The 25,162-nt window shown below is 46.0% G+C and overlaps 10 protein-coding genes across 10 annotated transcripts; 5 read left to right on the top strand and 5 right to left on the bottom strand.

Annotated features, from left to right (window-relative positions):
• The first annotated feature begins 2 nt into the window (after positions 1 to 2).
• On the top strand, positions 3 to 1,778 carry BDV38DRAFT_247574 (E1 ubiquitin-activating protein AOS1). The gene is made up of 4 exons (XM_032054672.1): positions 3 to 348; positions 432 to 489; positions 553 to 724; positions 781 to 1,778. The coding sequence occupies exons 1-4, from the start codon at positions 309 to 311 to the stop codon at positions 1,693 to 1,695; spliced, it is 1,185 nt and encodes a 394-aa protein (XP_031913287.1). The 5' UTR covers positions 3 to 308; the 3' UTR covers positions 1,696 to 1,778.
• Positions 1,757 to 3,757, bottom strand: BDV38DRAFT_247577 (Ytp1 family protein). The gene is made up of 5 exons (XM_032054673.1): positions 3,567 to 3,757; positions 3,436 to 3,513; positions 2,524 to 3,366; positions 2,325 to 2,454; positions 1,757 to 2,264 (listed from the first exon to the last, which is right to left on the bottom strand). Exons 1-5 carry the CDS (start codon positions 3,687 to 3,689, stop codon positions 1,951 to 1,953), a joined length of 1,488 nt encoding a protein of 495 aa, XP_031913288.1. The 5' UTR covers positions 3,690 to 3,757; the 3' UTR covers positions 1,757 to 1,950.
• Positions 3,758 to 3,950: 193 nt separating this feature from the next.
• On the top strand, positions 3,951 to 4,627 carry BDV38DRAFT_247578 (SWI5/SAE3 family protein). Its single transcript, XM_032054674.1, has 3 exons — positions 3,951 to 4,120; positions 4,209 to 4,294; positions 4,361 to 4,627. The coding sequence occupies exons 1-3, from the start codon at positions 4,031 to 4,033 to the stop codon at positions 4,518 to 4,520; spliced, it is 336 nt and encodes a 111-aa protein (XP_031913289.1). The 5' UTR covers positions 3,951 to 4,030; the 3' UTR covers positions 4,521 to 4,627.
• A 41-nt stretch (positions 4,628 to 4,668) lies between these two features.
• mdr1 (ABC multidrug transporter Mdr1) lies at positions 4,669 to 9,566 on the bottom strand. Its single transcript, XM_032054675.1, has 3 exons — positions 8,797 to 9,566; positions 5,431 to 8,744; positions 4,669 to 5,346 (listed from the first exon to the last, which is right to left on the bottom strand). The coding sequence occupies exons 1-3, from the start codon at positions 9,160 to 9,162 to the stop codon at positions 4,989 to 4,991; spliced, it is 4,038 nt and encodes a 1,345-aa protein (XP_031913290.1). The 5' UTR covers positions 9,163 to 9,566; the 3' UTR covers positions 4,669 to 4,988.
• A 1,699-nt stretch (positions 9,567 to 11,265) lies between these two features.
• On the top strand, positions 11,266 to 12,847 carry BDV38DRAFT_247583 (60S ribosomal protein eL39). Its single transcript, XM_032054676.1, has 3 exons — positions 11,266 to 11,681; positions 11,801 to 11,901; positions 12,100 to 12,847. The coding sequence occupies exons 1-3, from the start codon at positions 11,676 to 11,678 to the stop codon at positions 12,146 to 12,148; spliced, it is 156 nt and encodes a 51-aa protein (XP_031913291.1). The 5' UTR covers positions 11,266 to 11,675; the 3' UTR covers positions 12,149 to 12,847.
• Positions 12,848 to 12,877: 30 nt separating this feature from the next.
• On the bottom strand, positions 12,878 to 14,054 carry skpA (SCF ubiquitin ligase subunit skpA). The gene is made up of 5 exons (XM_032054677.1): positions 13,980 to 14,054; positions 13,784 to 13,869; positions 13,538 to 13,705; positions 13,304 to 13,473; positions 12,878 to 13,214 (listed from the first exon to the last, which is right to left on the bottom strand). The coding sequence occupies exons 1-5, from the start codon at positions 14,032 to 14,034 to the stop codon at positions 13,208 to 13,210; spliced, it is 486 nt and encodes a 161-aa protein (XP_031913292.1). The 5' UTR covers positions 14,035 to 14,054; the 3' UTR covers positions 12,878 to 13,207.
• A 1,322-nt stretch (positions 14,055 to 15,376) lies between these two features.
• Positions 15,377 to 17,248, top strand: smp3 (glycosylphosphatidylinositol-alpha 1,2 mannosyltransferase smp3; the record flags this gene model as incomplete). Its single annotated transcript, XM_032060025.1, has 4 exons — positions 15,377 to 15,485; positions 15,619 to 16,004; positions 16,067 to 16,194; positions 16,255 to 17,248. 4 exons carry the CDS (start codon positions 15,377 to 15,379, stop codon positions 17,246 to 17,248), a joined length of 1,617 nt encoding a protein of 538 aa, XP_031913293.1.
• Positions 17,249 to 18,222: 974 nt separating this feature from the next.
• BDV38DRAFT_271572 (putative UV excision repair protein (RadW)) lies at positions 18,223 to 19,820 on the bottom strand (the record flags this gene model as incomplete). Its single annotated transcript, XM_032057338.1, has 7 exons — positions 18,223 to 18,342; positions 18,412 to 18,894; positions 18,965 to 19,297; positions 19,356 to 19,435; positions 19,547 to 19,619; positions 19,686 to 19,733; positions 19,803 to 19,820. The coding sequence occupies 7 exons, from the start codon at positions 19,818 to 19,820 to the stop codon at positions 18,223 to 18,225; spliced, it is 1,155 nt and encodes a 384-aa protein (XP_031913294.1).
• Positions 19,821 to 20,412: 592 nt separating this feature from the next.
• BDV38DRAFT_247611 (uncharacterized protein) lies at positions 20,413 to 20,700 on the bottom strand. Its single transcript, XM_032054678.1, has 2 exons — positions 20,591 to 20,700; positions 20,413 to 20,555 (listed from the first exon to the last, which is right to left on the bottom strand). Exons 1-2 carry the CDS (start codon positions 20,651 to 20,653, stop codon positions 20,418 to 20,420), a joined length of 201 nt encoding a protein of 66 aa, XP_031913295.1. The 5' UTR covers positions 20,654 to 20,700; the 3' UTR covers positions 20,413 to 20,417.
• A 1,406-nt stretch (positions 20,701 to 22,106) lies between these two features.
• BDV38DRAFT_293230 (uncharacterized protein) lies at positions 22,107 to 23,553 on the top strand (the record flags this gene model as incomplete). The annotated part of the gene is made up of 1 exon (XM_032062192.1): positions 22,107 to 23,553. The coding sequence occupies one exon, from the start codon at positions 22,107 to 22,109 to the stop codon at positions 23,466 to 23,468; it is 1,362 nt and encodes a 453-aa protein (XP_031913296.1). The 3' UTR covers positions 23,469 to 23,553.
• Between the last annotated feature and the right edge of the window lie 1,609 nt (positions 23,554 to 25,162).

Here is a 25,162-nt window from a genome sequence, read left to right on the forward strand (position 1 = left end):
TTCTCAGCCCGACCGGAACTTCAGTGGACATACCTTGGCACTCCTTAATTCAAGATTAAAGTTGCCTTAGCCTCATCTACTGACATTTTCCCCATCCATTCATTGAGCCTCCGCTCTTTGATAGTTCCCCGCCATCCCCGGCAGACCGCGAGCGCTCTTTTGACCTTAAAATCTATTGAGCCCTCACCAACTCCGAAGCACTCTAGCTCCATATTTACGACTTCGCGCAAAGCAACACTTTGAATCGCCGTTGATTAGAAGGTGAATTGCATCGTGTGATTCCGTTTGGCTACCATCCGTCCAACACCATGGAGTCACAGGGCAATACAGCTCAGTCTATCAGTGCAGGTAAACATACCTCTCTACACCCTTAAAGATATTAGTGTACGGAGCATAGATCGAAGCTGATGTAAGAGCTTCTACTTGAACAGATGAGATCGCCTTGTATGATCGCCAGATCCGTCTTTGGGGCGTGAAAGCTCAGGAAAAGTAAGCTGGCAGCCTTCGATGATGGGCATTTTGCGCCTAGCAGGATATTTACATCCCATTCAGGTTACGATCGGCGAATATACTTCTAATCACCTTCAAGGCATTGGCAAATGAAATTGCTAAGAACCTCGTTCTCGCTGGTATCGGCACACTGACAATCGTTGACCATGAAACTATCAAGGAGGAAGATTTGAGCGCCCAATTTTTCGTCACGGAAGAACATATAGGGCAGAATGTAGGCTGCGCTTTGCTGGAGGACTATGAAGAAGGGCATGCTAACTGTGAATCAAGCGCGCGCAAGCGGCAGCCCCCTCAATTCATGCAATGAACCCAAGAGTTCGACTTCGTATCGATACAGAGGACATACATACGAAGCAACCCGACTTCTTTGCACAATTCGATGTCGTCATTGCGACAGAGCTGGACTTCGCAATGTACACCACCATAAATGCGGCATGCCGCATCGCAAATCGCCCGTTCTATGCAGCAGGGTTGCACGGGTTCTACGGGTTCGTATTTGCCGATCTAATTTTACACGATTTTGTTATCGAACGATCCAAGTCAAACGTCCCTTCAGCCACTCAAGAGACTCCAACGCGGAGCATAGTTAGTATCACAACGAAGAAGGAAAACGACAAAGTTATCGAGATGGTCACTAAGCGAGAGACATACTCGCCTCTGATTTTGGCGAACACATCTCCCCTCCCGGAAGACTTCACTCGTCTGCCACGGAAACGACGACAGGTTACACCGCTCCTTACTTGCCTTCGAGCACTGTGGGAGTTCCAAAAGTTATCCGGAGGTTGTATGCCAACTTTCTCTCGCCAAGACCTGGAGCTCTTCACTAAACTCGCCCGTGACGGCCACCAAGAATTGAAATTGGACATCAGTACCCTCGACTCGGAGTTCTTGCGCACCTTTCTACAGAATCTCGGAAGCGAACTGAGCCCCGTTGCAGCCATTGTCGGTGGTAAGTTAGCTCAGGACGTGATCAATGTATTGAGCGTCAGAGAGCAACCTATACAGAACCTCTTGCTCTTTGACGGCGAGAAGTCCCTCGCTCCTATCTACCCCTTGCACCCATTCTTCCCTCCCGAAGTCGAGAATGTCATGTCCGCTATTCCTCCTGCTGCGGACCCGATCCCTTTAAACGGCGACCTTACCTTGCAGCAACTAATGATTCCTCCCTCAGGAGCAGACGTCTGAATAGTAGAGTCATTAGACGTTAAAAGGTGACTACCATCTTGTATTCTATGAGATCCGCATATTCTTTTTTTTTTTTTTTTTTTGCCATTGAAATCCCTCACCGTATAGGGTATAATCATGATTTGTATGATAGACCAGATGAGCGTATTATGATCTTTTTTTTATTTATACACTTTGAATCCCTAAAATAATCAAAATGAATGTAGACGACGAGCTTAGTACACGAAAGGTCACTTTACAGGGAAGCTCGTGCTATCAACCCCTCGAAGTCTCTTTCCTGACTAAAGGAGAGCTCTCCTCATCTGTGACCCTTTTGGAAGCCATAGTATGGCTGTCGCCAGCTGCTTTTCTGTCATCTTCCTCATCAGATATTAGGCCTTCTAGCTCGTAGGCCTCTGCGTCATGAATGCGCTGTACTTCGGAGTTTGAGCGAACATAGCTGTTGAAGCCGCCGTTTGCGTGAGTCGCGCCTTGAGCTACCTCTTCTTCGCTTGAGGAGCGAGCAGGCATGGTATTCCCAGAGTCGGGCCATGCATGTACAGCATAGATGTGGAGGAGAATATTGACAACTAGATATCATGTTAGGAAGAGTAAAACCGGTAGAGAATGTTTTGCGATGCTCAACATACAGAGGAATAGAATGAAGGCGATGCTATACAAGATCAAAACATATGATACATGCGTAATTCCTGCGTCATGCAAGAGTTGCATCTGCTCCTCTGTAGCACCCATGAAAAGGAAGCCCGAAGCATACAAGAGCTACATATTGTTAGCCAAAACAGATCCACTTTCGGATAAGTTGCGCCCCAATAAAATTGGAATACTTACGAATGGTGGCAGATATTGGAAACTGTTGGGTTCAGAGCCATCCAAGCTCAACGTGCTTCGATCCTTCAAGACAAAGGAAATCTCAATGATTCTTGTTAGACCGGCCGCCATCAGTGTATAACCAAAGATAGTGTGAATCATTGTACTAATTTCCAAGAACTGCGGATGGGCAGACATGGCATAGCCAGTTAGAAGAATGACAATAGCCGGGACCAAATTCCGCTTCGGCCGACCGTTGCGTTTACGACTCAGCCACATGCCCAAAAGGCCAGCACACCACCAGACAATACCCATGGTGGTGTGTTGCAGATCGTTATGGCTCCAGTCACTTCCCCATCGATGTTCTGTGAAAGTATTGACACATCCCCAGGCGGCAATAATCAATGAGTCGAAGAATTCCTGGCTTCGGCCAGAGCGACGTAGCCAAAACTGGCCGACAAGAAGAAGGATGGTGAGCATGATCCCGTAGGCAATGAAGGCGCTTCCCATGATAAAGTGGGCTAAACACTGTCCTAGATGATCATCGTGGCAGAAGCCCATCGCGGTTATGCCACCGAACAGCATCTGAGCCCAACTAACAACCGGCATCGCCTTGCCGATAACGCCATGCGTTATAACAATAGCCCGGCGAATGCGTTCATGGATACCTTTGGAAAGGTGCAGCTTAAGGTAGAAACCAATAATAACTTGTACAACCATCATGAGCATCAGAATGTTTGCGAAGGATGAGTGAATGTTCTTTGAGAATTGGCGGCCTTTATGGGCATGTCCCAGGAAATAGGCTACAATTGCAATAACCGTGCCAACTATTTGTAGAGGAACATGCCATCGTGAACGCACAACCTGTCAACATACACGTATGAGGTTAGATGAGAGTTGCAGCGCCTGGCCGGGGGAAATAGCAGGACATACCCCTAGAACCATGCCAAGTGGAAATATGATGCCAAAGGCAAGCCCCATTAGAATCATATGCACCCATAAAGTCGAGTCCTGTCTCCGTCAGTCTTGTCCGAAGAGATTAACCTATCATTTAAGGCACGTACAATGGGTTCTCCCGAGATAGCGGCACCCTCGGGAACATTTTCATGGCCACCATGGGCCAGTGCGGGTGCGACCAGAAGTAATACAGCGAGTAACGCCCGCGGGTCTGGTTTACTCAGCATCATCTTCACGATGGTGCGAAGTAACTGAAATGACGAATAGAGGGTAGGGGAGAGAAGACTTCGGATGGACGTCGATTTGGGCAAAGGATAAGGATAAGCCTTTAGCACGGGTACTCGGGGAAAGACGCAAATCGGCCGTCTCGGATTGGCGGGGCCCGGCTCCACTGTTTAGTGCCGGCACTAATATCGGTTTGGTTAATAGAAAGTCACTGGTATGCCTCAACATCTCTGCTATGTACAGAGTACTCCAAAGTATATCATACTATCTTACGACCTAAAACCATGATTTTCCCCTGATTAGTGACCTTCGGTGGCTTACCAGGGGATCAGGGTAACTGAATAATATGACGTCCGGTGATAAAATTGTCGCAATCGAAAACGGTAACACATCACATCGTACCCCTGAACAACAGACATACAGAGAAAAGCGTTTCGTAAGTGACCCTTTTTCTTTGCTTTGTTCCTTACTCATGTAACTGAAAGTTAGTCAAAAACCAACAGTAGAAACTGACAGATCGACAGGTCTCTCTCCATACCTCGGTCGCAGGGTTGGAAGCTGAAGTAGCACAAATGGAAGCTCAACTGGCCGAAACAAAGGCTAGATTAAAGTATGGACACCATGACTTTGGCACAAATCTTACAAGGATGATGCGTAACAGTAGAGTAAATTCTAGGAGCGACCCTTCTACGACCGTGCAGCGACATATCACTCTTCTTCATGAATATAATGAAATTAAAGATATTGGACAAGGCCTGACGGGTCTTATTGCTGATGCGCGTGGAGTGCGCCAGGTTGAAGTGCGGAGAGAATATGGGGTCGGTGATGGGGATTGAATACTCCCTCTGAACTGTGGTTTTCTACGAAATGAGTGTCATCTTGATGCTTTGGCATTCGTTTATTGAAAGCTGTAATTCCAGAACGGTACATTACAACTACCCTGTCATTCCTTGAGCCATGTCGTGATTCTCTAATTGTAATTGTCTATTTTCTCTCTTGTCTTATAAACTAAGCTTCGATTACGTAAATATAATAAATCTCGTCTTGCATAATGATTGTCGCAGGGCCCTTTTTTTGGTTTGTTTTCTTTTCGTGTTAGAAGCCAACACGCCCCCACCAACAGTCTGCATCGTTCATGTGATACGTTTAATGTGAGAGGGGAGAAAATGGAAAAGGGCGAACGTGCATGAACTTCAGATAGAGGATATCATCAACATATCATATTAACGCAATCCGGTGTCGGTGTATAGGAGCAATAGAGGTCATGAGCGGGTATTTTAGAAAGTATATATATAACATAAAAATTAGTGATCCTTGCCCAAACTTTGTAGGTTGACCAGTTCATAATAACGGCCTTTGTTACGGACCAATTCTTGGTGTGTTCCGCTTTCGACAATCTTGCCCTGGTCAAATACGTAGATAACATCGGCTTTCTGGATCGTACTCAGTCGGTGAGCAACAGCAATCGTAGTTCGGCCTTTGGCGGCGGCATCCAGCGCCGCCTGTACAACTTTTTCGGATTCAGAGTCGAGAGCCGAGGTAGCTTCATCTAAAAGGAGGACCTTGGGATCACGGAGAAGGGCGCGGGCAATAGCAACTCGTTGCTTTTGCCCACCAGATAACATACCTCCTTTGTTGCCAACCACGGTATTGAATCCCTCCCTGCAGATATACCGTCAGTAAAACCGCGCGAAATTTGCCGAGAAAGGGGCAAATATTGACTGGAAGGTGTAAATGAGCACTTACGGAAGGGACATAATGAAATCATAGATATTGGCATCCTTGCATGCCTTAACCACTGCCTCTTCCGGAGTGTTGTCTTGATCAACGCCTAGCAAGATATTCTCTTTGACAGTCCCTTGATACAAGGTCGGCTCCTGACTGACCAGCGACAAAAAGCCCCGGTATGAATTAACATTAAGTTGGGTAATGTCCTGGCCATCCACAAGAACAGATCCGGACAATGCATCATAGAAACGCTCAAGCAGCGCAATGGTAGTACTCTTTCCACATCCACTAGGTCCAACGAGAGCAACATATTGGCCAGGCTTCACGGTCAAATTCAACCCCCGGAGAACTGGTTGTTCGGGACGAGTCGGGTACCTGAAATGCACGTCGCGGAATTCAATTGAACCTTCCACAGATTCTAATTTCTTGCCATCCTCCGACCATGTATCAATGGTCGGCTTCCTGTCGAACAGCCTTTTGAATTCAGCTGCGGCATTCTTCGCCTTGCCCATGTCTGGGGAGAAGGAGAATACAGTCCCCGCAGACTGCGCACCGAAGAGGATCTCAGAAAAGCAGACGAAGAAGCGAAAAACAGAGTATTCATGTTTACCGAGGAGGGTGCCACCATACCAAAAGCCGAGCGCAACACAAAAGAAAACCAGAGCTTGTGAACTAGCATAAAGGAGGGACGACTTCAAAACAGAGATTAGACTCTTCTTACCCTGGGCTTCCAGCTGAGAGTGATACACTGTCCACACATCCCGTTCTCGAGTGAGAGAGGCCACGGTGCGGATAGCTGAGGTTGCTTCACAAGCATAGCTCGCAGACCCTTCATAGGCAAGTTTGGAACGGTGCTGGAACTGAGCAAGCATGTAGAAACGGTAAAATCCACATGCCAGAAGTACTGGGACGACGGAAATACAGACCAGGGCTAATTTCCACCCGATTGCAAGAGAGATCACAATTGCTGCCCCGAGGGTTGTGCTAGTCATTAAAATTGTCCCCAAAGTTACACCACTGATTCCCGACAAATGTTTTGTTTCAGTTGATAGGAAAGATGTTAGGGCGCCAGTGCTGTTTTCCTCTCTATCAAAGAATGTGATGTCTTGGCGAAGAATCGTTCTAAAAGCTTTGCTTCGTGCGCGACGAATGAGTCTCTCAGAACTGACGGCAAATGCGGCACCGTTGATAGAAAGATTGATGAATTGAGCAATTCCAACAACAAAAAACATCAGAGACCAGAAGTTCGCATCATGACGGAGCTTGCCATACGTGCTCGGGCCTGCTGCCCCCAAAGAGAGTGAGCTGATCGCTTTGGCGTAAAGGACTGCCTGGGTGGGTTGACCACCCCCTGCAAGGATCGAAAAAGTCAAACCAATCAGCATATAGTTTAGTTCAGGGCGGTTGAAAGAAGCAATGAATTTGATCAGTGACCACAGCGAGTATTTATGCGTTTTCTCTGGGTTCTTCTTGGCGAGAACAGCGCTTGATATCGACTTGTGGGTAGCAGAACGTCCGATCCCAGAGTAAATCTTTTCGTCTCCAACGTCCACGGCTGAGGCCAAATCGCTGCCAGCAGTTTTAATACGAGACATTTGCTCTTCGGGGAACTCGTCCTCATTTTCGACCTCATCATCCAGAGCTTCTGCGTCCTTCTCTTCCTTGATGCGCTGAGCCTCTACGAGGTTATTGTAGGTGCCCTTGCGATCGACCAGTTCATCATGTGTACCCTGTTCTACAATTCTGCCATCAACCAAGACAACAATATTGTGGGCGGCTTTTATAGTCGATAGACGATGAGCAATAACAATAGTCGTTCGACCTTCTGCAGCTTTATCAAGAGCAGCTTGAACAACTCCTTCTGACTTGGTATCCAGTGCAGATGTAGCTTCATCAAGCAAAAGAATCTTTGGGTCGCTAACAATGGCACGGGCAATGGCAATTCGCTGCTTTTGACCACCAGATAGCAGGAATCCGCGCTGGCCGACATTGGTCTCGTACCCCTCTGGTAAAGCACTGATGAAGTCATGAGCGTTGGCCATTCTTGCCGCATTCTCAATCAGTTTGCGGATCTTCTCATCTGACTCGTTCTCGAATTTCGTGCCAATGAGTCCATACTGTATATTCTTGTAGATCGTAGTGCCGAAAAGGATAGGCTCCTGACTAACCAACGAGATTTGCTGACGCAGCCAACGAAGGTTGAGATTCTGAATGTCATAGCCATCTAGGAATACTTGACCACCGACAGGGAAGTAAAAACGCTCGACCAACCCTACAACAGTACTCTTTCCAGAACCAGAAGGACCTACTAAGGCTGTAGTTTTGCCGGCAGGCATTCGTAAGGAAACACCGTCCATAATTGTCACTTCAGGTCGCGAAGGGTAGATGTGTTTGACGTCGCGGAACTCAATGTTACCTTCAACATGCTCGGGCGTCTCTCCTTCATCCGAGTACGGATCCAATGGTGAAGGACGATCAATGGTAGTATAGATCTTGGCAGCTGCTGCCACAGCATTCGTAAATGCTTGAGCATTCGGGCTGACGTTTCCCAGACTGAAGGAGCCTATCAAAATCGCCATTAACACAGTAAGGACCTGACCAACATTAACCTCTCCATTAACAAGGAACCGGGAGCCCATCCAGAAGCCGAGGCCATAGTTGGAGAACATGATACCGAACATTCCGCCAATCATGAAACCAAGTATGAGTTGGTTCTTGACTCCCCACTTTTCCGCTTCTGCTAGGTGAACCTCGTATTGCTTGGCAAGCTTATCCTGAGTGCCGAATGCAGTGGCATTCCGAATGGAGCTGATCACCTCTTCTGCAACCGTGCCACCAGCACCATAGCTGTCCAGAGATTGCTTGCTATACTTCACAATAAATCGAGACCCAGCTCCCATGACCAACACAATGGCGACAATTGTCGAGCTGCAAATCAGCGCCAATTTCCAATATTTAACATACGCGACGATAAACGCGGTGACAAATGTGGAAATGGCCGTTAGTGTAAGTCCGACTTTCTCAGAGATGCCGTCCTGGATAAGGTTTGTGTCGGCGGTGATGCGCGTAGTCACTTCACCGGCACCCAATTTATCAAAATAGGCCATGTTTTGCCGCAGGATGGACTCGAGGTAATGTTCGCGGATCTTCTGGCTGATATGCTCCCCAGTATAAATGAATCCCACAGTGCTGATATATACCGTCACAAATTCAGCGATACCAAGATATACGAAGTACAAGACATTCTTTGTCAATTGGTGATAGAATTCATCATATGAAATAAGATCTGCCACCCTATTTGACATAGCTGAGGCCAAGGAACCGAAAAGGATCTAACGAATGGTCAGTGTTTTATTTTAGTGCAAGGGCCTAGTTAAGACACACAGTAAATAGCGGCAATGCTGCACCGGCAGCAATAGCACAAATCGCGCTTATAAACATGATGAGTATATCCATTCTAGATGCGTAGCGGAAAAGAGCAAAGAATGACACTTTCACTTCGTCCGCATCGAGCTGGCTCTTCAATATCTGCTTCTCATGTTCTGGTAGGTGGGAATAAAGAGCATCGTCGCCATCATCATTATTATTGTCACCGTCTTTATCACTCTTATGGGAGGATGGAGGACGGTTGCCCTGCTCCTTGCCTGTTGGCGGGGCTATCGTTGAACCGGAAGCAGAATTGCTAATAGACTTCTCATTGTCGATAGCTGTAACTGGAGAAGAGCCACCGACTTTCTCTATCGATGTCATTTTGCTTAAAGCGAGACTAAGCTCACAGTCTGTAAATAATCACACAAGGGCCCCAATAATCACCATACTCCAAAAGAAGACGGACGAAGACCAACTCCGATTAATTCGCCTGTTATGAGTTGCTCAAAGAACGGATCGTCAATGGAAGGGCTGCGAGTGGCTGGAATGTTGGACGCGCAATGCCTAATGCGCGTGAATAAGGGAGAAAGGAAGGGGGGGCATAAATTATGATCCCAAGAAGGGTACAGTGAAAGGGAGAAACGAATCTTGAGCTATTAGAGACTACTGTTGAATAAACTATATAAGGAACAGAAAAAAAAGAGGGAAATGGAAGTGTCAATAGAGTGCTAAAGGGAGAAAAGGGGGTTATTTGAGAGACCTCGACATCTCTGGTTGCCCGTGAGGGTCAGACTGGTACATACCTTTTTGGTTTTATTTAATCTTGATCTCTTATCGGAGTCCCGACATCCCGAGCGTTTTATGCAGACTTAAATTAACCACAATTAGCCACTTCAAGAGGATTGGTGGGACAGTAATAAAAGGAAAAGAAAATTCTACTCTGTACCAACATTAAAAATTTTAGTGATAAGAAGCAACTCAGCTAATTATATCTCTCGCTAAAACATTTGCTGCCATGTTTCATCGGTTATTATTATTATTATTATTATTATTTTTCCAGCACAAAATTGCCGTACAAGATACTAGTAGCATTCCGCTAAAGCTTGCATAGCTGACGGGAGAAAAAAAAGGTTCTATTCCTTGTTGCTTGGAACTTCGGAGAATTCTGGTACGTGGCACATGCAGGCAGACAATACGTACTACCTACTTTCTGGAGACGACTTCGAAGACTTCAAGTAGATCAGATAGGTAAAATTATTCTCCTCGGTGTCCCGGATTCCACGGACCCACGGGGCCGATGAACAAATCAATATCAACTCCTGAATTGGGAGCCTATTGTAAATGGGTGCGTTCTCCGAGACTCCTGGTTCCCTTTTGGTTCTATAACATTACGGTGTAAGTCCACCTCGGAATTCTCTAGACGAGTACGAAAAGCTAAAAATACGAAGCATGAGTAATTGATCATGGATCCAGATTTTGAAGTTAACAACGTAGTGATGGGTGCCTAAGGTCAGGGCCAATGGCCAAGCTTCGATTATGCCGGAAGGGGTCGTCCTGTGGCCCGCTTCTCAACAATGATTCATACGGAGTACTTACCGACGGAGTCGGAGTGCCTAAACCTCTCTAGACTCTAGAGTCTAGCCTCTACTACTTTTAGAGCCTCCCGAGAGGTTTAGTTTACTAGGCAATTATTGGCAACGATATACGAACAAGCCAATCATTCAAGACTCTTTTGGACAATCTCACGGCGGGGTTCGGGGTGTTGCTGTTCCTGGGAATGACAGACAGGTCAGGTTCCAGGTTCCAACTACTAGTCGACTCCGTAGCGGCATAGATGGACTCCCGAGCTTAGTTAAATTATGGTTGTCGGACATTCGGGGACTCCAGTTCCCGACAACAGGAATCAAAGCTTCTGAATTCTCCTATGTCATTGGCTTGTCTCTTGAGGTTGGCTTGCAGTATGCTGAATGGGGACCCCGACTATCTACTACTAGTAGACGTATGGAGCACTCCGTACCTACAAACTTTTTTTTTTCGAGCAATCGTCGATCTGGGTAAACCTGTTAGCCGGTCGCGTGTAAGGTTGAAATAATGCCTGCTAAGGCCAGACATTTTGACTCAATAAGCGTTGGGCTGGCTGTTTTGCATTGTGGTCAGCCAGTCTTCAAGTGGTCTATCACTTTTCTTTGGGTAATGGACCAGTGATTCAAACTAAGCGCTTTAGTTAGATGCATAGGCAGTACAGCCTGTTGTCACTGCCGAACTAAAGAAAGAAACAAAAGAGGAAAAGCTTCAGCATAGTAGAGTGTATCTAATCAATCGCTCATCCTCATCTGTACGTACAAACACCATCAGACTAAAAAACAGAAGAAAAAGTAAGCCTCAATTTAAACAATCAGAAAACGGCAGAGAGACCGAGAGGCAAATGACAAATAACAATATGACCCACAACATGTAATAGGTTATGATGATTATGCTTCATCTCACAGTTACAACACTACTTCTAAGTAGCAGATCCTAGAAGATTGAGCGTCAGGGACTCAGTATATTCGATTATCCTACGTATTCAAGTATACTCTGTATACTGCGCAATAATACCCATAAGTAGCAAGATATGAATCAGTCATCCGGTGCTTATTGAGGTATACCCTATTTTAAACCAGGTCAACGCGCTGAACAACTGTCATCTATGTTCATACCCCAGAGGTTCACCAGTTGGCCTGAGTCACGAGAGAAATCTTGCCTCAGGCATAAGTCACATGACATTTTCGAAGCGAAGCGCTAAGCCCTGCCCGCACAAAAAAACCACTACTACCGGAGGCCCTTGAAGACGGTCGACAACCTCATTCTCGCCAGTCCATACACTCAGCTCGCCGTCGCGACAAGCCTTCAAGATGCCGGTTAGCACCCCCTGAGCCAAACCTAGAGTCTGTACTCGGGTGATATTTTTCCACATCATCTGGCCAAAATGGATGGGGGGCTTATGTGATCGCTGCTAACGCTCAATTTCTTCGACTAGAGCCACAAGAGTTTCCGCACCAAGCAGAAGCTTGCCAAAGCTCAGAGACAGAACCGTCCTATCCCCCAGTGGATTCGTCTCAGGACCGGTAACACCATCAGGTAATTACATCTATTCCTTTCAGGACCCTCGATCGACTGGAACAGTGGCAACTGGCTTTGAAGCGTGTATGGAGTTGACACACTCGCACTCGGAATTTTATCGCTTTCTTTGCCACTTGGAGCGGAGGAGAATATCTACTTGGGGTTTGACTTGGACAAGTCGGAAGGAGATGAAAGTGCTAACAACCGAATTTCTAGATATAACGCCAAGCGGAGGCACTGGCGCAAGACCCGTCTCGGTCTGTAAACTTGGAATCTCTCCTTCGACCGAGATGTCAATCCCCGATTGTTTCGTTCATCTGTGATACCGAAAACGTTGCTCGCGATGATTAATCTGCGTCCTGAATCCGGCCCGCTTCAACATCTTTCTCTCGCCAAACTTTGATCTATGTTCGGAATCCTTGGCAAATATCTCTCATCCTGATAATTTTTTAAAATACTCAGGATGATGTACGGATAATGATCAAATCGGAATCGGTGGTGGGTTCTGTGATGGAACGTACTTTGCAAATTATGTACACGAGCTGAGACAAAATAAAAAATTATGATGGATAATGAGCAGTGAACGAAGATTTTTCAGGGATGTTTCCACATATCACACCTAAAACATGAAGACAAACTGAAGGGAACATGTTCGTGAAGGGCAGTTATCTACGAACTACGCTACCTTTCCCTTCCCTATTTAAGTACACCCGCAAGCGTACGCCTCGGTATCTGCGAGTTGGATTGTGCAGTCAGTTTGGGGAGCGGCAGGGATGAGCGAACACTTCGGGACACCAGAAGCCGCTGCGATGTATCTCACTTATGTCTATCGTAGTGTAATTGCGCGTACTGTTGTATCCTTGATTTAGTCCCTGCAGTGGCCCATACCTCTTAAGGCAGCGTGTTGTCAAATCTGCCCTCTCTTTATTGCGTCGTAGGCCTCTAGTCTATGCAAATCGAGGTAATTACTTAAGCGTTACGTAGATAGTCAAAATTATCGAAAGCCCTGACCGCATACCCGTGGGCCGTAAATAATGGTATTATTTTTGCTACAACAGCTCCCTCACCACCCCACATTCAGTGGGTAGTCCGGGTGTCAAACTGCCTACGTCTAACCCCAGCCTTCAACAAAGCAAAACCAGCTAATTGAAAAGAAAAGCGATGGTGATATAAAATTCCTAACGCCATAGAGTAGAAAAGACCAATGGACCAGATGAAACTCAAGCTGAAAGATTATGGAGAGCTGCTAACCTCCTGGAACAGATCATGAAACTTGGGTAGAATTCCAAGAGTAAGGCAAGTCTAACATCGGCCAGCGGCGTATTTAGCGGCTATAGCAGAGAGCAGTTAGTATTCAGGCGGTATTCCAAAGGAAGGCAGACTGTGTAAAGGTTAAACCTGGGAAACTTTAGGCACATACTCCTCAGCCCATTCATTCTCGCGACGAATCTGATCTTCCTCCTCGGGTGTAAAATCGTTCTGAATATTGAAGGTCTTTCGAATCTCCTCAGGAGACTTGCCCTTGATCATATTCGCAACGGTCTTGCAGCCGACATCAAGTAGTCCCTTGATGTCAAGGTAGTTGGCGGCCTATTTCATTGGGACTTAGCTTCAGAACTTCTGTCAAGACATCGTCAACCTAGATAGCACGTACCAAAATTATTTCAAAAAGCATCTCCTGGTCAACCTGCATGAACTTCTGATCCCACTCGTCAATATCCGTGGTTTTACGGCGGGAGTCATCGTCATCGCCGGTGCTGGGAGGGTCGTTCTTATGATGGGTGCACCATTCAATAACCTTCTTCAAAACGGCTTCGTTGACCTACAGCGGATAAGTCAGGTCCCATCATGTAAAAAGTGACTAAAAGTTCAGTCTGGTAGCTGAGCCAGGATGACTCACGTTGGGGATGGGGATGGGCTCTCCAGTTTCGCCCAAGTCTTCGAGCATATTCTTGATGAGCACCGAGCGTTCGGCGACATCACGGTCTAAATGACGGGACAACAGATCAGTATCGAGCCTACCCATCAGGAGATGAAGAGAGAGACCATGGATCTCTTCTTGGTAAAGGGGTAACGATCGTGATGAATGCACCTACCGACAGTGATGTCAGTGCCGTCGGAGCTTGTGAAAACTAAAGTGGGAGTGGCCATGTTTGAGATATTCAAATCCTAAGCAGACTATTAAAACCTGAATCAATTGTTGCCTTCGCGAGACAAGTCAGCTTGTTTTCATGGAGGGCTAGAATTCAGACCAAGTTAAATATCTTATGAGGGGTACAGAGGTGGGGAGATGGTGATTTACCGACACTGGTAACTGAGAGTTTCGAAGAGAAAGAAACTGGGTTGTGGAGAGGATATTGGGGGGCGAACCTTGATATAAATGTCTCAGGACAATGGGGCAGAAATAGAATAAAAGGAAAGCAAGCTCAAAGGGAGGGAGGTAGCGGTGCAGAAATAGAAGGTAGGAAGATAGGAAGGACTAACAATCAATGGCGGAGAGTAGTAATGAGGCTTAGAGGGAAGAATTACGGAATAGCGCTTAGTCGGTATTGGAGATGAAAGCACAGGTCATCAGTTAACCTACTTAATTTTTCCTTACAAGTACTCAGTATACGAGGTCCATGGGTAATAAATGTTCAGGCTCCCCCCACCGCGCAGAGGCGCCTAGATTGCCGCCTTGTTGTTGCCTCAGTGTAAACTAGTACATACATACATCGATGTAGTTACTTGGTAGAAATACCTCATATGGGAAACAGAAATTTTTGAGAGTATCATTTTCATATTTGACCGGTGCTTAGACTTAAGGGTAAGAATTCTCAGTTACGTTTATTCTAAAAATGATAGCAAATGCTCATAGCTAGTGTATTTCCAACCCATTAGACCTATAGAAGGATACTGTACGGATTACATACCAGTAATTAATACAAAACCGGTATTTTTGAGGAAACATCAATCCAAATATACCCATTATGCCCTCTGACGTTCTTTCTTATTGTCCATCATTTTGATATCTTTGATTAAAATAATAGTAATTAAAAAAACTCTTCCCTCGAGTTAGGACATCAAGTGTATGATAGAAACAGTACAAACCCTCAATGTATCTCAACCTCAACCCACTTATCATTCGATTCATCGCCAGCTAATTTAACCACCGTCCACTACATTTACTAGTTATTGTCTCCAATAGTTCCTATTAACGGTGGGCAGTGAAGTCCACCCAACATGTCCCTCCCACCCAGTCAGAGGAAATAGGTCCTGCACATCAGCAACTTAGCCGGACCCTGAACAAGCTTCCACTCCTTGATTCTCTCCAATAACCTTGTCTATATGCTAGACCGTGTCGTTCCTTGAATATTTGAATTATTCTAATGTGGGAGAAACGCAACAGCATGTGCTTTTTCTATAGAAACTTTTGTTCTCATTTATAATTCTCCGTGTGCTGTGTGTCTTATCGTCATCACCATTATTATTGCCACACTTAACCATAGGAACCATGTGGAGACGAACATATTTGCTTCTACTGGTGATCCGTGTTTACTTTGCCCTTTCCCCAAGCTACCTTCATCCAGACGAGAACTTTCAGGGACCTGAAGTTTTTGCAGGTAAGTATGCTATTCTTTCAAGAGCTATCCGTTGATGCGACCATGGTTTTGTCGCGGCAGCTTCTTTCTGGATGGCAGCAAAACATACCCCCACGATAAACCGTCATTCATAGGACTCAACTAAGCTCCTCAGGTCGCGTCCTCTCCTACCCATCCAAATTACCATGGGAATTCACCGTCGATAAACCGATCCGCAGCGTCTTTCCGCTATGGCCGACCTACGACGTGCCAATAAGCCTTCTTAGATGGTTCTATGCCGAAACAGGGGCCCCGACACCCCCTCCTCCGCAGGTTATCTACTATGTATTACGAGGGGTCATGTTTCTCTTGAGTTTTGTGCTGGAGGACTGGGCTGTATATGAGTTAGTTCCTTTTGCACGACACCGCCGGGCGACCGTGGTACTCGTTGCGTCGTCGTACGTCACCTGGACATATCAGACGCACACCTTCTCCAACTCCCTTGAGACGTTGTTGGTTGCTTGGGGTCTGGTCTTGATTCGTCGCATTGTCGAGAATAAGGTCTGTTCATCACACCAAAGTCAAAGAAGAGGGAATGTTGGTAGGCTAATGTTCGTCTACAGCGCCGCTCATCCGTCTTCTCCTGTGCTGTCCTGGCCTTTATTGCTGTTGCTGGCGTCTTTAATCGAATCACTTTTCCAGCTTTTCTTGCCATCCCAGGACTTCAATTATTGCCTCATTTTCGGCGCAAGTCAGTATCCCCGTGAGAATAGTTCTTCATTTCTGTACTAAACCGTCCTCGAACATCCAGACCGGTTTCATTATTTTCTTTCATGGGGTTCGGTATATTCTTCTTTGGAATCGCTGTTCTTATTGATACCGCATTCTATCGGCCTTCTGCAACCTTGTGGGATACCCTTCACTCGCCGGTAATTACACCCGTCAACAATTTACTTTATAACTCCGATAGTTCAAACTTGGCGCTTCATGGACTCCACCCTCATTATCAACACATTCTAGTCAACTTGCCGCAGCTCCTTGGGCCTGCATATGCTATGATGGCTACATCATTGTGGGGCTTGCCAGCTATCCCAACCTGGCTGAAGAACGCGCGTGCTGTCTCCGCTTTATCAGCAACTGTCATATTATCGATCTTCCCCCACCAAGAACCGCGCTTCTTAATACCATGCGTACCTCTTCTCCTCAGTTGCTTCCGTGTGAGCAAATCGCGTTTGTTCCTGGCCATCTGGATGATATTTAATGCTGCTCTGGGATTTTTAATGGGCATCTATCACCAAGGGGGAGTTGTACCTGCTCAGCTTGCAATGCCCTCTATCATCTCAGCCAGCAGTGTTGAATCAAGTAATGCATTTCCAGGAGAAAGCCCTGTTGTCTCTGCCACAGTCTTTTGGTGGAAAACCTACTCTCCCCCGCTATGGTTACTAGGGACTACCGACAATTCATCCCTGAATATCGAAACTCGAGACTTAATGGGCGTTCCCGGACCAGACTTGATCGAGGAGCTGGAAAAACTACTCCCTTCCTGCAACATTGCTGGATCGAAGCAGGTTGACCCGGTATTCGTGGTTGCGCCCAAGTCGGCTGCTTTTCTTGATCGATATACCTTTTTACCGAGCTCGTCGGTTAGCTCAGCTCTAGAGCTACACGAACTGTGGTCTTACAGGAAACATATCAACTTGGATGATCTGGAATTTGGCACTGAAGGTGTCTATTCAGCATTGAGGCGAGTGATTGGTAGGCGCGGACTAGCCGTGTGGAGAGCTAAAAGGGCGGGGTGCAATTGAAGCTGGATCATCTGATGGTACTAATATATCAGATGCTTGATGAGGTAAAATTAACAAATCTCGAATCATTACTCCTTTGTCTTCTTCTCATCCCCTTGTTTCGAACATTCTGGGTTAAGCGACCTCGATGGTCAGCTTCTAGCTCATCCTAATCTCTTCTACATTATATGCAACTCCCTCTAATTTAGTACCCACCGGTGCAGGTAAGAGGCAAGTGTATCGTCTCATATATCGATCGACTCATACTTGTTATAGCAAAACACTGCACACGCATTCTGGCTTTTGTGAAAGAAAGCAAACTATCATTTTAAAATTACTGAGCGCATTTGCTAATCCGGTGACGTAGTCAGCGATCCTTTAAGAGGCTCCTCAAACGCGGCATGAGGTCACAGGACACTAAAAGTATAGTGCTATAGATAGGTACTACTAGTAGAAAGGTGTAGGTAAGTGGTCATTGCCAAGTTTAATGTGCCAAACAACGAGCAAAATGGAGATTCATGCTGGTCTTAGCCATCTGGAGGGATTTATATCAACTTCACGAAACCGGATTCAGTTTTACACCACATTCATCTTACGCGATAGTCTTTCCAAGTGCTGCAGGGAAAAATAAGGGATTCAAACGTATCTCATTTTTGTTCCATTAACTAGGCACACGACCAAAATGTCACTTCTGAGTAGGGAGGGAAATGAAAGGAAAATAGGCAAGACTACTACCGTATGTTGGAATACCGCCACAAATGTCGTCCATGAGATAGTGGTAAGGATGAGAAGACGTGACTGAGGAAAGTAGTGGCAGCTAGTGTTTCCGGTGCTGGGCACGGCAAGCTGTACTAGTCATGATAAAGCCTGGCGTCGGTAAGGAACTCGACAAGGAGATAGATGCATTGCAGTTTTCATTAAGGGGAAAGAGCAGCACTAGGTTCGCAGCAATGTATTGTTGGGAAGCCTTCGATGGAGGATACTCTGGCGTTGAATCATAGGTCTCCAGGATCATCAGTGTTCTCGAATAGAAAGTTGGCAGCGAGCTCTTCGTTCTTGTCACATGCAAAGTAAGCCTCTATGACCATATCCCGGGAAAACCCCAGACGGCATAGCTAGCGCTGTATTAGCCTTCGACCCGGTGTGATAATTACGCATATATAAGAGGCATTAAGCAAACATACACGTTCGATAGCATCTCTCTCTTCCTCGGTGACATGGATCTGATGCGTACCAGGAGGGAGGGCACCATCACCTTCTTCGCTTAAGAGCTGAAGAAATTGCTCCTCGTTCTGGCCGATGAGCTGGGCGATCTGAGGGTTACCGGCCGCGACCTGTTGAAGAATGGGTTCGAGCATTTGCGGTTGCTGCTGGACTAGCTGGCGAAGTTGCTGGAAATGTGGGTTATTCCTAAGGAAGTCAAGATTCGGAAGTCCTTCGCCGGCTGCACTTCCGGAGCGTGCCCCATGGGGATCTTCCTGGGTACCCGCCTGAGCAGCAGCCTCAAACAGATTGACTGGTTCTTCACCACCCGTTGTCGCAGGAGCGTTTTCCCCAGTGGAAGCTGCGCGGGGTTGAGGCGAGGCAGCGGTGGCAGCGGCAGCCTGTTGTTGTTGTTGTTGCTGTTGTTGTTGTTGCTGTTCCTGTTGTATGTTTTCTGGAATTCCCTGTTGGTTGTGATATGTATCATCAGCTGATGTGTATCGCGCTTAGGCAGCGTTAATGTGCAAAGCTCACATTCAAAAGATATTCGATAGCACGATTAGGATTGAAGAAGGCAGCCCTCATAGCGCGGTTGATATCATCCCTTGGAAAACCCATACTCTCCATGCGAGAAATAACCGCCTCGCCCTGAGAGCCACTCAGCAAAGCGGAGGGATCATTAAAAGCAGCGTCGGATGGCTGTGTAGCCCCAGCAGGGGAAGGAGTTGCCGGCGGGGGTGGTGCGGAGTTTGTAGATGAGGCAGAAGCAGGAGCCGGGGCAGGAGGCGCAGCCGGGGTTGAGGCGGCAGCTCTCGAAGGCGTCGAGGGGGCTTGCGAAGGCGTGGCTGTAGACGAGGGGACCTTAGGCTACACAGCACGGTTAAATAACTTGATATATACAGAGAGACGCCATTGTATAATTTACCTTGGAGACCATGCATACTATGAAGCCCTTTTCTTCGATGTTGTATGATTCGATCGCCTTGTCATCCTGCAAGATCTTACCTGTAGGGCGAGGAGATAGTTAGCGACTTATCATGGAGCGAAACTTAGCCAAGTCACCGTCTGTGACGCCGAAATAGTGAAACCATAACGGGCAAGACGCTATGGACGAACCGGAGTAGATCAGCTTCAGTTGGGGGACCTCCCAACCCTTCTCCTTGGAGATCTTTTCTTTCACTTGCCCAACCTAACGGAGATTTTATTAGCCCCGCATTGACACGAACAAGATATCGGCACCTGGGGAATAACCTACCGTCTCTGAGGGCTCTGCATCAATTACAAACTTCTGCTGTTTCAAATCCTGGAGTAAAGGAGAAATGGTTGTCAGCTCCAGTCATCAAGGGACGGGCGGGGTGTTGGAGATGCCTACTTTAAATGTAAGCTTCATCTTGCGCCACCAGAGGAGTGAAGATGGCTAGAAAAAAGTTGAATATTTGGTGGCACAGAAAGATGTGAGTATGGTGGTAGGTGCAGTGCCCAGTCCTTGAAGGTTGAAAAAGGAAATAGGGGATTAGAAGGACGAGATTAGAGAACTAAGGAATTGCCAGGAAGAACAATGATGATGACAATCCATGACGATTTTGGGGGGGAGAGCAGTTGGCCTGGAGGCGGTCACGGCATCTCAGTCAAGCCGCTCCTTCACAGCCACACTTGTACTTACGTCCAGCCACACTTTCCTGTTCGGGTAAGGTGGTTGGAATCAGTACTAGTAGATAACTAGGTGACATCCTATTTCAACAGGAGTGGCGAGAAAGGATTTTCACTTTCATGACTTGGATGCTATCAAAAGGTACGGAGTACACTATTTCCGAATTTCCTTACTGCTCAGAGTTGGGGGTCGGCGCTGCGACGGATAAGGAACTAAACTGTGCGTACTCCGTGCAGACGGCGGCTAATACACTAAATTGTCGAGGATTCAAAAGCAAGAAATCAAATTAAGGCCAGAATTGTTATGAATTCAAGAAGAAATTTTTAATACAAAGACTCATTGGCTCTCATAGTCATAGGAATGTTTGAATACACGGCCAGCGGCCAGACGACCACTATATAGTAAGTCTACAATGTAGGTGGATTTGAGGAAAGGGCAGCGGCCATTTGCACAAGGAAAACGAGAAGAGGATAGCTTAAAACCACTCACAACAACTCCCAAAAACACACAAAAAAGTAAAAAATAAAAAAGAAGAGAGGGATGAAAGAGAATAGAGTAGAACAATAAGGCATATGTGTATGGAGTAGGGATAATGTGTAAATTTCTGACTCACCTTTCTTGCGGGACGGACACCTGTGATGTATCTCTTGGATCTATCACACATGATTATTTGCGTGGAAAGCGTCAAGGGACCATTCACATATCCTTCAGAAATGCTTTGTTATTTGTAGCCTACTAGCAAAATACCTCTTACAAGACTTAATTATGAGAATATACTAGCTTTAAACAGACTTCCTATCACCATTTTTGTGGTATCTATAGCGTTAACCGAATAACAACAATGTCACCACCTCTCTCCAGGCTCTTCAGCTCTTGATCCACTCCCCAGACAGTAGATATATCATATCCACGGATCGGGGCGTTTATCGATACTATCCATTATCTTAGGATATAACTGGACGGTCAGACCTTTTAAGACTGTTCCGACACCCTGGAGATCGTCCCGCCCGCTTCACCAAGAAGCCACCAACCCTTGACAAATTCCATTCTGGACGTGTTCCACGCACTAGCATACCCTATGAGAAATTTACAATAAAAATGTGGTTCTAATGGTTCTTACTGACTCAGAAGCATATTAGTGATTATTCCCATGCATGAAAACTACTTGGCTGTTGAAAGGGATGCATCAACAATCAGTCCCATCATACATGATCAAGATTTGTTATTCTGTGTGAAACTTGGGATGTGAATAGTTTTCCATACAACGACCAGACAGTTTCACTCTGTCGGTTGAGAGGCCTTGCGTCAATCCATTGTATAGGGGCCTGGACAATTAATATGCCAAGGGCTTCTCTTCCTCTCTTCCTCTCGCTCTTTTTATATTTTTATTTTTCATTTTCCTCTTTGGTTTCTCATTTAAAAAAGGAGCTATCTGGACTGCCATCCAGACCTTCTAACGAAAGATAGCGCGATCTGAGAGTCCCAGCTAGGTGGCACCGAGATCTACCCCTGTCACTTTAGCTCTAGTCTTTGCATATGCGATATCCATTCGGACTATTGTATGCGTCCCAATGCAATCACCTACGGGGAACTTCTCCCCCCCGCTCCCCTCTATCTAATTTTAATGGATAGACTTAGGCTCTCCCGCTACTCCTGGATATAAATTCTCGCTCGAACATATATCTTACTTCCACAGTCTTCTGGTCACGGTTCAATCTCATACTCACCTACGGCATGTCCTTATTCGATGCTTCAATCATACCCCGGCTTTATTTCTCAATGACATTCATATAGCAGCTATGAGATTTTTTTTTTTTTAATCCTTGATGATACCCCGGCCCCCTTTGTCATATACTGTCTTCGCCTACAACATATAACATCTTAAGTTATCCCATTCTTCAAGCACAGTGACCCTATATACACTTGAATACGACGCCGCTGTTCATTGGATTCATTGGGCCTTGGTATACCCTCGGGTTTATTTCTTGACGAATGCATACGCCTGCTTGTTTTTCAACCACCGCTATGAATTTCAATGTGCCTCGACCTTCTCTTCCATGCCTAATAGGGGGAGCCTCGTTTGCGTTAACCTTCGTGGTCACCCTTCTCGACGGTTTATGCTTGACCTCCTTCAAAAGCTTCTCACCTAATGTTCGCTCAATCGAATCTGCCGTTACAGCCCTGAGCGCAGCGAACTGTGTCGTACTCGCCATTACAATCTTATTTTGGCTGACAGATATCGACAATGAGAATTTAAGACAATTAAGCGCGTACCGAAGGCGCGTATATTACCTCCTGATTGCCTACTCAGCTATAACCACAGGGGTGACCGCCGGAGGTATAGCATGGGGCACGGCACAGGTCATGATAGAGCAACAGCAAATGTCACTACGTCCAAGACAGCGACTGTTGCTGGTAACTCGTAGTGTCATATGGGCAATTTCTGTCCTTACCCAGGGCGTCCTTGGTGGGCTTCTCCTAATGACACTAGCAAAACAGACCAGCCGCAGCAGATGGTTGACCTCGCTATCTCACGATCTTGATGCCATCCACGAAGAGTTAGCTGTAGACAACAGACTGGAGTCAACAAAGCAGCCGCAACTTGTAGTTGACTCACCGAAAAAATCCACAGATCGAAAGCGGAGCTGTGATGGTTCGATTGGGATCCAGCAATCTACGTCAAGTGCTGCGTCTTTGATCTCGAAGCGCTACTCAGGCCGAACGTTATACCAGCAAGATTCCAAGCACAGTTCTATTGACTTCAATCCGCCAATAACCTATCCTGAATGCGTTGTAATGCGCAATACATTCAATGGCGGTCTCTATGGACATAGCAGTTACACTGCGGGGGCCGATGGCGACGCTGGGTCACGCAAGACACAGGGGAATAAACCAGAGTTTAGGTGCTCTTTGGATACTTTGCGACGGCAAAATTCATTGAGGAGGTCATCGGATACTTCAAGATCACTTCAACCAGAGGCTCCCAACAAGGGTGGGCCCCCAAAACTGATACTGTCCGATGAGAGTAATATCCACCCACTTTTTCGTTCTAGCAGTCCAACCCCACCACCTACAGCTATGCCTGGGACCACCGTTATTGCATCTCCGGCGGCTGGACAGACTATCTCTATGAAAGCATTACATAGGATGAAATCGACCAATTCACTCCGGTCCTACACTCCACGAAGTCGGTCACCCCTGTTTGAGCGAACTGGTCATGTCGGCGAAGGAGTACATTCAAATACAGGGCTAGGTGATGGTCGATGTGAGCTCAAAAATGACCAGACATTCGAAATACCAAAATTTGTTATGGCTGCGGACTTGCGAAGGAGCATAACACAGTATGAGAAGAGGTACGATTTGATGGAATCCCCCCATGAAAGCTAGGAAATGGTGGTTTCAACTTGAATATGTCATTGAGTCATGTCTTTCCTTTGTCACAATTCTCCTTGTTTTGTTAATAGATATCCCGAGCGTAACACGCCATTTGTAATTAGCATCTAATACCAATGAAGAATCTATAGAAACAACTAAGTGATAATACAAGTCCCCTCTTATTCGCTACGGCTCGATCTTGAACTTATTATGCTATGGCTGTTATGGCATGAACTAGTACCGTACATGGACATATTCTTTCTGGTTGATATGGTTACACGGAGTAATTGATTCGAATCCCGCTAGTAAGTATCATAGCAGACCCTTCCCAGAACTCAACATTTAGTTGATGCTCAGATGTTTGTCTCAATGCGTCTCAAGGCAAGGGTCATTATGCACTGTACAACAGCCTGTAACACACCCGTTTCAGCATATCACATAATGCGACTAAAATGTTCCAGCCGTACCGTTTGAGATAATCCCCTCAAATCCCATGATGCGGAATCTCTAACATGAGATGCATTATTGATGATGCTATCCATGTGGGTCCTCTTGCTACACAGTCACCAATACATTGTGATGGAACTGACGGTGAAGGTGGAGCCGCATAGTTGTATGCATGTTAGGCTCTCGTGATATTATTGACTTTACTCATTTCGCAAAATAGCACATTCAGAAAAATCTTTTGACGGTGAGAGGGCATGGAAGAATTTTACCCTGACTTCTTGGGGTGGCAGTCTCGTACGCAGCTACAACGGTTTTGGTGGTGGTAGAGAGCAATGACAGCCCCCACCTCTTTTCTTTTCTCGTGCCGATTACTTTGCTCTTGCATATTCCTTTGAACATTGAGACTTTTTCACCATTTGGAGGCTCAAGCACCATGGTGCTCAAAGAATTTCAGATCATATATCATTAGCGTATGATGTAGTTGTAAGGACAAAGGTAGACTAACATATACATATTTTTTTTAATATATATGTATATAAATTCCTTGATACATCTTTCACTTCACGATCCAAGCTCATCTTTCATTTCTTGGCTCAATGCTTTCGCCAATGTTTCTTATTTGCAGTTGAGATAAGTATATGCACCAGTATAGCCAAGATTAACGAACGTTTCTCAAAGTAGTTACTATCTTTGAACCAGCCAAGGTAGGTATTGTTATTGTAGCTCCATAGAGCGGATTTTAAGAGTCTGCTATTGCTTTCAACAAGGGCTTTCAATGGTTTTTAGGATAATCGATGAGATTGGATACGTAAGTACCGTACCTTTGGCATAGACGGTATTGCACGCGAAACACTAGATTTTTTTTTTTTTTTTTTTTTACATCAGCAGACAACGGAACTAGCGTGCACGCAAACATTACCATACCACGAGTATTACCAGATAGACTAAACCCGAGTAGGAGGCTTTTTCTGGTAACTAACTTCCAGTAGGGAAAGAACTAAAAAACTACAACTTATTATCACCCTTGCATACCTCAACCCCAGATCGTTTGAGGTCTCCTCTATCTCCTGAATCATCATCTGCGTCGGGATTCTATTTTCACATACGTATTTTCCATCTCTTCCGAGTGGATTGAAGGGTTGAATACAAGAAAGGTTTGTTTTCTTAACAAGTTACTCACCTACTTAACCTACTTCCTGCGCCACCCTGCCCTTTGGACTTGAGACCCAGTCAAATCCTGCGGCCAACCCGGTAATACG

This window comes from Aspergillus pseudotamarii (assembly GCF_009193445.1).
Source record: "Aspergillus pseudotamarii strain CBS 117625 unplaced genomic scaffold BDV38scaffold_29, whole genome shotgun sequence".
NCBI classification, from domain to species: Eukaryota; Fungi; Ascomycota; class Eurotiomycetes; order Eurotiales; family Aspergillaceae; genus Aspergillus; species Aspergillus pseudotamarii.